We start from the raw sequence: 12,335 nt of genomic DNA, 5'->3' as shown, positions 1-12,335 counted from the left end.
GAAGACAGTCACACACTTTTTTTCTTGAGTGATGATCTTCATTTTAACAATTTGTTGGCATTGATGGACCAGAAGAATCTCAGAGAGTTAATCATAAGTGTATGATAATGATCTAGCTTCTAATGGAAAATTTGAAGAACTTATTATACATTTACTAAATAGTTTGAGGTCTTTGATTTCTGCTGTCATTACTGCTAAAACTCAGGATCCCAATAGTTGAACAATATGTTTTTTAGTTGATTTTTTTTTAGCACTTTGGTCTGAAATACAATATTTGTTACTAACATTTATTGAGTACTTGCTGTGTGCTGGGCATTGTTCTAAGTGCCTTATATACATACTTCATGTAAACCTTACAGTAACTTTAAACGCTAGTTTTATCTCTATTTTAGGTACTATTGTCATTGGGACAAATCCATATACATAGGGGGTCTGCAGCAAGCTCAATTCTTGCCTCCTCAGAAGAAAGAATTTGATGGAGGAGGTATAAGGCAGAAGAAGACAGGCAAGTTTTAGAGTAGGAGTGGAAGTTTATTAGAAAGCTTTAGAACAGGAATGAAAGAAAGTAAAGTATACTTGGAAGAGGGCCAAGCGAGTGACTTGAGAGATCAAATGCATGACTTGGGGTTTTGTATGTTGGCATGCTTCTGGGGTCTTGCTTTACTTCTTTGATTCTTCCCTTGGGGTGGGCTATGCACAGTGGCTGGTCAGCACTTGGGAGGGGCTGCATATGCAGTGTGTTTACTGGAATTACATGCATGCTCACTTCAGGCATTCTTCCCTTACCAGTCTAGCATTCCCAGAGGAAAGTAATATATCCTACCATTTTGCCTCTTACCAAAATGGTAGTTAAACCCTACCATTTTGCCTCTTAGTGCACATGCTTGAGCCCACTCGCCCAACTCCTAAGATCTTATTGGGAAGCTGCTGATCACCAGTTTCAGGTGTTTTCTATCTATTAGGAGACAGCCTTCTCTGGTGCCAGCTGTGACCAATTACTATTTTAGAGAGACAGCTGACAACCACCTGACCATCACCTGATGGTAGCCTGACACTTCTGTTATGTGTTTGGAGAATGGGGGAGCCTACTCCTGTCCTGCTCATGCCTGACTAGCTACCTACTGCAACAGTATTTTTGTCTCCATTTTACCAATTAGAAAAACGTACTATAAGGTCACATGGCCAAAAAAGTGATAAGGCTGAATCCTGGTTTAGCTGACTCCAGAGCTTGTGTCAATGTTTCATCTCTAAAATATATTTGCTTCAGTTCTCTGTGATAACTTCTCTCTCAGATGCTGTGAGTGTTTTCTCCTTTTCCTCTTTTCCCCTATGCCTCACCCCAGATTTTTGCACCTCAAGTGTTTGATACCCCAGGAGATATACTTTTGATCAAGGGAGGAAAGTCATTCCAGAATATCAAGTTGAAGGTTAGTCAGTTGTTGTAAAGAGAAAATTCTAATGTTACTCTGGAATTCAGTAACATTTATACACACCCACACACATTCACATTATCTTCAAAAGGAGAACTTCTAAGTGTTAATTTCATATTATTCACTTAGTCTGGTGAATATAGCCTTTAAAAAACTCCCAATCTATCTCTCATTCCGTTTTGTGGTTTCTACAGCTGATTGATCACTTCGGAAATTACTCCCCAAAGCTACATTAAGGAGCCCACCTCAAACATTACCATCTAGTGAAATTGTCAGAGACAAAAACTTCTGGCAAGTAGCTAAGTGTATTCATGGAAATATTATGTTTTCAAAAACAAACAAATACAAGCAGTGAAACCTTGCTTCCTGGGTCAAGGATTTGAGTTTTTTTGTGTGTGTTTTTGTGGGTGTGGGTCAAAGGCTGTCTATTTTAATAGTTCATCTTAGAAAGATTAAAAATACTTTCTCTGGATGCTGACAGAGAAGGAAAACTCACAGAGGCCCTTTACCCTCAACCTTGGCCCAACAGCAGCAGTGGGGCGGGGCTGGGGGTAGGGATGGGTTGGCGGGGTTGAAGAGGAGGGGGGTGCGGTTAGAGCTTGCTGTAGCAATGACTTGATTACATAATGCCTCCCATCTGTCCACAGATGTGTGAGTTTGCTCAAATGTTTTATTAGAAGTTTATTACATTTTCTTATAATCCCAGCCCATCTGCATTTGCTAGCCTATTTGCAATTTCTGAAATACTTAATCCATTTGCTATTCAGTAAACGGAGATATGAATTGAGACATGTTCTGTAAGTCCCTGGTGTCATTTTGGTGATAACACATGTTCCATGGATATAATAAATAAGATTGATAAAGTAGGCCTTGCAAGCCTCTTGATGATAATGATGATGATGTTGATGCTGGTGATATCTCTCTGGATCAGTTCACTGCCAAAGGCTCTAAATGAGAGTCAGTATTCTGTGCTGGTAACATTAATCCTACTTCAATCCACCCATAATTTGATCTACAAGGAGAGAAAACAGAAGAATAACAAGAGCAAAACAAAACAAAAACAATTCACATAGACTTTATGTAAATTTTTTAACTATACATCTAAATATCTATATCTAACTATATGTAACCCCATCAATTTTTTGGCCTTGAGAGAATTGGATCTAAGAGTTTTATCATTCTGCCACCAATAACAGCACCTTTTCAATCTGAGTGGTTGCTATCACTTATAGTTTGGCATGCCCAGTAGTAGAAAGTGGGACTCTTTATTTCTATCCATGGGAAAAACACTATGTCTATCTTGCTGACACCCCAGCTCCCAGCATGGTGCTGAGGATGTGGTAGGTCCTCAATAAATATGTCCTGAATAGATGACAGAACAGATATAGATTTGTATTGGGTGTGTCTTTTCCAGCTGGTTCATAGTTACTGAATGATTGTTGACTAAATAGATTGTTAGTTTAATGTCGACTTTATATTTCATGGTAGAATTTTCATTTGTCAGAACCACTATTTGTCATGAGAAATTCAATCTTGGAACTCCTCTGAGATTCTGAGAAAACTTTCTATTGCATATTAGCGATTCCATGCTGGATAATAGTGGCTTTCATAGGCTGAATTATTCATGTGGTTGTGTACTAAAGCTTGGTAATTTTCATCTTTTGATTTAGGAGTAGGATCTCTAAGAGACCAATTTTATTCCTTAAACTGAGAAAGGTTTGGAGTTTTTAATATCTAATTTTGGCAGCCCTCTGTCAATGAATAGAGTTTCTCTTCTTTCCCAGTCTCATAAGCAACTGTTCCATTCACATGCCATTTGTACATATAATACATTTTCAAGTTGTTTATTCCAATACAAAATGTGTTTCACATATATTGAAAGGTCAAAAAATAATGTCCTCTCTTTTATATTTTAGCATGTGCAGAATTTATTGTGGTGTTATTATGTGATTTCATTTCATTTTTATTTAAAAGGAAAACAACAACATTGAAGACATCCTGAAATAGCATTCATTTGGCAGGTAGGTCTCTGGCTTTCTGGTTCTGATTCCATGCTTAGCTGTGCCAAATCCAGTCAGAAGAGGAGAAATGGTTTACAGGTGTCATGGAATTCCATGGTTTCACTTGCAATGGGTAACCTTAGGAAGGAGAATTTCCATATATGACGCCAATGTTGATTTGTCCAAAGAAAGCATCCCCAAGTCTCAGACTGAAAATAAGGTATTTGGTTGTATGAGAGGATGAGCCCAGCAGTTGGTAACCCAGCAGGAGATTCTTCCCTGAGAAATTGTGATTATTTTCACATGTAAGAAAAGGGACAAATGAATATCATTTTCAAACCTCTGTCTGACTAAACACACCAACCAGAAATGCATCTACCTACATCATTTTAAAAGAAATTCAGTGGGGCTTTGACAGCATTGACCTTCTTTCACTGGATGTTTCTCACACTTACTTGCTCTCTGTTTTCATGTTTATAAAATGTGTTCCCAAGCCCTTTAAGATAAAATCAACAATAGTGCCTAGGGCTCCAGAGAAAGATTCCCAGTGGGAGGGTCTGGGCCTTTTGTTCCAGAGAATCTAATAGAGTGTGAAACTGACACAGACATGGGAAGATCGTTCAGCTAAAATTAAAGTCTTTGTTCCTTCATTAGTTGAACTTGAACTTCACATTTCTGAAGTTCTGCTAGGTTACTTTCTCTAAAGTTCTGATTTAATCAAGGTGAACAGGGAAGCTCATTAAAATCTATTCTCCCTCTCTCTTTCACTTTTAAAAAGAGATTGCAAAAATCCCTTTTTTTTTTTTTGGTATAGTGAATGTTCTTGATTCTTTTCTCGATGTAAATTTTGGGAAGTTAACCTGAATCTCACATATATATTTTTCATAATCATTAAAAAGGGTTTTTTCTTTTTAAAGTCTGATGGAGACTTTATCAGTTGATTGACTTCCTCAGTCCCATTGGGAAAGGTGAAGGGTCAACAGCCAGGCCTTTAGGTGATTAATGAGCTAATGTGATTACATAAAATGTATTTTTATCACCTTTAGTTTGGGGGAACTATTGAAAATGAGAGTAAACCTTAGACTGTAAATCTTTATCATTGATCTAACTTTCTTTTTTTTTCTTCTTCTAATTACATTTATTTTAATGCTGAATTTACTCCTGTGCCATAAATTTTTGTTTCTTCAGTTTCTTCTGGGATATCTTTTTCTTCTGGGCAACCTCCTCTTCTGGTTTAGGAACAATCTGTTCCTTTTCAGTAAGAATCACCTCAATGTGGCAGGGAGAGCTCTTGTATGGGTTAACCCGACCATGAGCTCTGTAGATCCGTCGGCGCATCTTAGGTGCTTTGTTCACTTGGATATGCTCAATGACCAGAGAATCTACATCTAAACCCTTAAGTTCAGCATTACTCTCTGCATTTTTAAGCATGTGCAGCAAAAATTCAGCACTCTTTTTGGGCCACGGACCTTGTGTCCAGCCCCACTGCTTGGCCTGGGCACACCTGCCAACTGCACCATTGTAATGTCAGAATGGTACACACTGTTTTTGTAAAGTGACATCTTTCAGATACTTCGTGTTCATCCCCCACATTGGTGGCATCTTTCCCGTATTTCTTCCTGATGACATTCTTCAGGTTGTGGTAAACCTCGGCTCCAATGCGCATGGCTTCCCTGAAGTTTGCTGCACCAACTGGGAGGATCATGAACTTCTGAATGGCCAGCTTGTTGCCGGCATGAGAACCGCCATTGATGACATTGAAAGCCGGGATTGGCAGGATGACTTCAGAGTTGCCAGCTAAGTCAGCGATGTGGCGGTACAGGGGAACCCCCTTCTCAACGGCACTGGCTTTGCAGATGGCGAGGGACACCCCCAGAATGGCGTTTGCACCAAACTTGGATTTATTTTCTGTTCCATCCATCTCGATCAGCAGTTTGTCAATCTTCTCTTGTTCTGTGACGTTCAGTTTCTTGCTAACCAGGGCAGGCGCAATAGTTTTAACCATGTGCTCAACAGCCTTTGAGATACCCTTCCCCATGTAGCGAGTCTTATCACTGTCCCGGAGCTCTAGGGCCTCATAGATACCAGTTGAAGCATCACTGAGCACAGCAGCTCTGAAGAGACTTTTTGAGGTGAAGAGGTCAACCTCAACAGTGGGATTCCCAGGAGAGTCAAAGATCTCCCTGGCATGGACCTTGAGAATAGACATGGTGAATTTCTAGCCGCTGGGTCTCATGGCCTAGGAGAGGAAGCGGAGGGTGCAGCAGACACCGAAGTAAGAGGGAAGCCAGCGAGGTCTGTATGCTCCGGGTCCCTACAGCTACATTGATCTAACTTTCATGTCATAGTTACTATATCTTTTTTTTAAAATATGAGCTAATAGCTCACTTTCTTTACTTAGCAGGAAAAAGGTGAGAAAATTAAAATAAAGCAAAACCTTGGGATTGAGAGTATGCAGATAAGTGGCTCTAATATTTCTTTGATCTTGATAATACAGTTAATTCTTTTATATTCCTAATTGGCAGTAGGAACTTATTGCCACAAGCCTGTGAAACTTTGTTGGATTCTGATACAATTCTAACTAGCACATTGATTTTTTTCTTCTTTTTAAGAATGTAAACTTTTCCCCTTTCTCCTTCCCTTAGTGTTGCAGTCATAAAAGTATGTGATCTCAAGTCCTTCTCTTTGATCTTTCTAAATGAAGAATGGCATGGAAAATTAAAAAGTAGCCCAATAAACTGAAAATAATTTTTTCATATTTCTTGAGGTTTTATTATATTCTTATTGTATCCTTTGTATGATACAGAACTAACTATATTACTTAACTCTGGATGTGCAACTCTAGCTACTGACCACAGAAGGTCCTAAAGCTTCAATAAGACCCTTATTTGATCAGAGCGGATGTTTAGGGTAATGACAGTGAATAGGGGAAATGAATAATGAATATGCCTTTGGGTAAATTAGCATCAAATTCAGGTTTTATAAGTTTAAGTTTATATATATAAATGCTGACTTATCCCAAACCAAAAACAAACAATACAAAACAAAAACTTGCAGAAAATACTTGGAGGATACCTCGTATGTGCAGAGCCCGTGGAAGAGTAATGGAATGAAAAGATGAATGGAGCATCAAGTCTGATCTTAAACAGCTAATTTTTAGTGGGGAAGAGACACTGGCTTATAAACAGCCATAGCTGGATGCACATGATTCAGTTTTCCTTTCTTAGAATTCTTTTCTGATTCTACACAGACGGTCACAAATTCAGATGCCTACAAGGAGCAGGCAGGTAAATACAATTAGTGAAGACAATGAGAAAGGTGGCTAATTGAAGGACACGTGGTCATTCTAAAGGTAGCCACTGCTTTTCAGCTCCAGTTATTGCTGAGTGGCAACATGAGCCCAGTGTTGCAATTTCTTTTAATTAATTTTCCAAGAGAAGTTGAATTTGATTTTTTGGGGTGAAATCTCCCAATTTTTAAATATTGGCAGATAACATCGTTTTAAAAAACACTGTACAGGCCAAATAAAACTCTGGGAAAAACAGGCTACCATTTGTGAGTACTGCATTTCCCCCACCTTCTGGTTGGCCTTATCCATTCTCATGGGCTTTATACCTATAACTTGCAAATTACGTATCTCACAGTCACCATGGATGGTAGCTGATTTTTCCTTTAAGATCAGATTTTATGCTCTATTCATATTTTCATTCCCACAGTACTTTGTCATGGGCTCTGCATTTATTAGGTATCCTCTTAAACATTTTCTGGAGGTTTTTATTTTGCTTTGTTTTTGTTTTGGGATAAGTCAGTGTTTGTACATAAAAACTTTATAAAATCTGAATTTGATGCTAATTTATCCAAAGCTTTTGAAAATATCTCTCGCTCTCTGTGCTGTTATAACTTCCTGCTCTTAGGAAGTGTTGGTTCAAGTGACAAATATGTGGAGCTGATCTGCAAGAAGTGTATGCAGGATATAGACAGCATGGACTGGAGACTTGTGTGCATTTGCAGTTCAAGGGTAGAGCACTGACCTCAACCCCAGCTTTAGCTCACAGGACTTGACCTGCTGCTCCACGTACTGAGGAAAGGTTGGTATTTTCTCTCTCTGTTTTTGTCCTCTCTCTTTTTTTTTTTTTTTATCTTTTCAAGAGCCAGTCACAGAAGAGTCATTTTTGCCCTGGGCTGGCAATTCTTTAAGTGCCTTTGACCAAGGCATGTGTATTTTCATGTTTAGAACATATGTATTTCCCTCAATTTTTTCCTACATGCTGCATTTTCTTGACTCCTCAAATTCCTCAGAATTTATAGTCAGTAACTTCTAAGTCTTCATCCTTCACTATTTGTTTGAGTTCTAGGCCTGCTGCACAATCTGTAATTGAACATGTTCAAAATAGGATTTAAAAAATTTCTCTCTCCGTGATGCTCCTTTGGCATTCTCTCCTCAGTGATTTTTATCACCATCTCCATTTGTGCAATCAAGAAATACTAATCCCAGATTGCTTTCTCACTTTTATACCTAATCAGTCAATAGCTCCTGATGATTCTACTTTCAAACCTCACCTCTGTCCTCTACACCCTGTGCCACTCCCTGAATTCAGACTTCCATCATTTCTTGCCTGTACTGTTGCCAGCTTGCACCAGTCATTTCTCCAAGCAAGCTGTTCTATTCTCTGCCACCAGGACTTCTAAAATGTGATTTTTCACAATGTTTTTTCTTTGCTTAAAAACTTTTAGTGGCAGATCCTTACAGTTTTAAAAAACAAATTCCCTGGCATGGACTACATCTTGACCTCAGCCTTCTTCAGTTTTATCTTCCATACCTTAACTATGTATCTTGCTACATGTACAATTTCTTTTCCGTAAACAAACCAGGCAGTTTTACTTTTCCATGTTATTGGACCTGCTATCCCATTGCCTGAAAGGTTCTTTGTGTCTGTGGAGACACTTGGGAAGAATAATTTCTTTGAGAAAGCCTTAGAATTCCTCAGGAGATTTAAAAGTTTTCTTCTGTATTGCCATACTACCTGTCACATACCTCTATTATTGGATTTGATGTATTATACTTTTTATAACTACATCAGTATCTTCACGACTGTGCTGTATTAACCTTTTGGTGAGAGATCAACTTATTTAAGAATCTGATAAAAACTATAAACTCCACTTCCCCAGAGGAAAAACACTTGAGAAGACATGTTAAATCTCACATATAATTTAAAATAATTTAAGATCTCTTTAAAGTCCATCTGTGGGCCCCAGATTAAAAGACCTTATACAGAAGATGAGTCCTTCAAGGGCAGAAAGGACCACATTGTTTCCATCTTTTTAGTATGCCTAGTAAGGATTGTTAACAGTTATCACAATAATACTGCTTAACAAACCAGCCCAAAACTTAACTGCTTAAAATTGTAACCATTCATTTAGCTCAAAATTCTATGAGCTGCTAATCTGGTCTGGGCTCAGTTGGGTGGCTCTTCTGCCCTTGGCTGGACCTCTACATGCATCTGCTGTTAGCCACATGCAGATTAGGCAACTCTGTTCAGGACATTTTTTGGGGGAGGGGTGGGGTGCGACGGGATTTCATTCTTCTTGCCCAGGCCGGAGTGCAATGGTACGATCTCAGCTCACTGCAACTTCCACCTCCTGGGTTCAAGCGATTCTCCTGCCTCAGCCTCCCAAGTAGCTGGGACTACAGGCATGTACCACCACACCTGGCTAATTTTTGTATTTTTAGTAGAGATGGGGTTACTCCATGTTGGCCAGGCTGGTCTTGAACTCCTGACCTCAAGTGATCCACCTGCTCGGCCTCCCAAAGTGCTGGGATTACAGGCATGAGCCACCATGCCCCGCCTGGGACATTCATTAGTAATCATCTAGAACACCTCAGCTCTCTTGCATGTAGTCTCATACCCATCCTGGACTTATTCTGTGGGTTAGTGAGTTTTCAAGGACATATGGTGGAAGTAGACCTAGACTGGAACTGACACATTATCACCTCTGCCGTGTTTTATTGGCCAAAAAAAGGTGCCAAAGTTAGTCCATATTCAAGAGATGGGAAAATATACTTCACTTTCTAATAAGAGGAACTACAAAGCCACTTTGCAAAGAGCATGTCGATATAGAAAACAGGGCCATTTTTGCAATCAATCTGCCATAGAAGCATGTAGTATACTCAAATAGTTGTTGAATACAAGTTTTTGGAAGTGAACCCCAAATTACAGAGAAAACTCAGATAAAATGAAAGAAGAAAGGAAAGACATTCTAAATAATGGGAATGATGTAGCTATTTTGTGATAAAAATTTTTTTCCTTCTGCAGTGGTTTTACATGAAGGGAGGGATCAAATGACAAAAAGATTAATACAGTGTTTATGTATGTGATTGTTTGTTTACTTAAATGTGTCCCATCACATTCCAAAACAGATTCAAGAAAACTTAGTGATGAAAGCATAAGTACTTTAAATATTCTAAGAGAAAATCTATGTGTACAGCGTTACTTCACTATCAAAATGTTATTCTTGACTGTAGATACATACTTAGAATTATCTCCTGGATGGCACTTAAGGACAGTAGAGCTACATAATATTCCTATGAATAAAATGAATTGATCTCATTACTCTAAGGAAGAACTATACCTACATAATTTCAATGGATGAGAATTACTCTTGTGGCTTCTTGCTTCTACTATAAAGAAAAGCCTTTCTCATATATAACCTTGGTCTTCCATATTGCAGATTTAGACCATTTGCTTTTTAAACCAAAGTTTATAGATTTCTCCCTAATTGGTTTCCGAGACATTTTATATCCATATTAATAAACATTTTTATGTATGAACAAAATTAATTTGTTTGTGAGTTATATGCATATGCTATGTGCCAATATATTATGCACTTTATAAGACATTTGTAAGATAGAAAATAACATAGGCTTAAAATAGATGAAAGAAAGAATACTCTAAAAATTATTTTACTTATTTTTGCTTATGATACCTAGCTCTTTTTGCTCTCATTTGTGAGAGTTGTATGATTTAATATGCTTCAATATGTTTTTAAAATCCTAGTTTAAAACTCGATTTTAACAAATTCACAATCTGACAATTTTTGAATTTCGATTGCCGTGTCTTAAAAAGATCCCTTGGGAGTATTTTTAGATCTGAATGGAATCTACAAATGGAAGGAATGAAGGAGTGGAAGGAACCCATCATTGACTAGGCTTACTAAATCATGATGGTCATTTCTCTAGTCTATATTTCAATTATGCAGAAACTTTTGTTGAAATTTGGATAAAATTTTTTATCTTCTCTGATGTTAACCACTTGTTCTTACAAATAATTGGGAGTTGCTTGTTACTGGTTTACCAACTGAATTCAAAACCATTAAAACTCTTTGGTAAATTATTAAATAGCTTAAATGTTCCATTTCTAAGTGTAAGTGTTCAGTTAGGAAAATTTTTATAGGGCTGCATTTGTATAATTATCAGCAACAACACACATAGTGATGGAAACACTTTAAATATGTTTTCAAAATGTTCTCAGCATAGCTTGAATTTCTTTCAAAGAACAGTTACTTTAAATTCATTGTGAAAATATCATCTTTACCTTGAAAGTAGATGGTGTGTGTGTGTTTCTTGTGTTTTAAAAGTCAGCAAACTCTGAGTTGTAGAAAATATTTTCATCATTGCTCCATATCTCAATATCCAACTGTAGACTCCTCTACATTAAAACAATTAATTATAGTAAAATACTCATAATACACATTTACCATTTTATCATTTTTTAAATGTATAGTTCATTAATGTTAAGTACATTCACATTGTTGGATAACCAATCTCCAGAATTATATGGATCTTGCAAAACTGATACTCTATACCTATTAAGCAACTGTCCATCCCTCCTTCTCCCTAGTCTCTAATAACTACCCTTTCATTTTCTGTCTCTATGCATTTCACTACTATAGGTACTCATATAAGTGACATTATACACTATTTTTTGTTATTGGCTTATTTCATTTAGCATAATGTCCTTGAGGCTCATCCATATTATGGCATTTGTGAGAATTTCCTTCTTTTTAAAGGCAGAACACTATTTCATTGTATGTATATCTGAATCACATTTTGCTTATCTGTTCTTCTGTTGATGGACACTGGGTTGCTTCCACCTTTTGGCTTTTGTGAATGATGGTGCTATGAACATGGGTGTACAGATATCTCTTCAGGACCCAGCTTTCAGTTATTTTGGGTATATACCCAGAAGTAGAATGTGTGCATCTTATAGTAATTCAATTTTTAATTTTTTGAGGAACTACCATTTTGTTTCCCATAACAACTATACCATTTTATATTCCCACCAATAGTGCACAAGAATATACTAACTCCAGATCCTTGCCAATACTCGCTATTTTCTGTTTCGTTTTTTGATAGTAGTCATCCTAATGGGTATTGGGTATTTGACTTCCCTTTATTTGAAGGTTCTAGTTTTTCTAAAATTAAACTTATGAGTGACATTTTGTAGCATTTTGTTACAATAGCTTGCCTATGAATGGTGAAGCAAAAAGATTTCATTAATGCTGCCTCAGTAAACTTATTCCCAAAACCTTTTAAAACATTTCATCGAAGTAGTTGCTCCATCACTGATACACTTACACAATTTTCTTTCAAAATATTGTTTTTGCTAGATTGAGTATTGCTGCTGTAATGAAAACTGCATCAGGATAAGGAGCAGGTGTACTATAAATATTAGTTGAGTGATTTTTGAGAAGACACATTCTTTAGTACATACCTTTCTGTGGTACATGCACAGGTATATGTGTGCACACACACATGCACAAATAGTTATATATTTAACCATTGAAACAGGATCTAGAAAATACCATAAGCTGAGATACATTAGAAACCTGTACTTTCATTGATCTG

General features: G+C 37.3%; 1 protein-coding gene and 1 pseudogene across 1 annotated transcript; both read right to left on the bottom strand.

Annotated features, from left to right (window-relative positions):
• Positions 1–4,568: 4,568 nt before the first annotated feature.
• LOC112624579 lies at positions 4,569–5,002 on the bottom strand (annotated as a pseudogene).
• A 1-nt stretch (position 5,003) lies between these two features.
• Positions 5,004–5,748, bottom strand: LOC112624578 (alpha-enolase-like; the record flags this gene model as incomplete). The annotated part of the gene is made up of 1 exon (XM_025385318.1): positions 5,004–5,748. A coding segment is annotated over exon 1 (636 nt), but the record flags the coding sequence as incomplete, so codon positions are not given.
• Between the last annotated feature and the right edge of the window lie 6,587 nt (positions 5,749–12,335).

Source organism: Theropithecus gelada, chromosome 5 (genome assembly GCF_003255815.1).
Source record: "Theropithecus gelada isolate Dixy chromosome 5, Tgel_1.0, whole genome shotgun sequence".
NCBI lineage: Eukaryota > Metazoa > Chordata > Mammalia > Primates > Cercopithecidae > Theropithecus > Theropithecus gelada.
The sequence above is the reverse complement of the archived record's forward strand: the minus strand, read 5'-3'. Positions and strand labels throughout refer to the sequence as shown.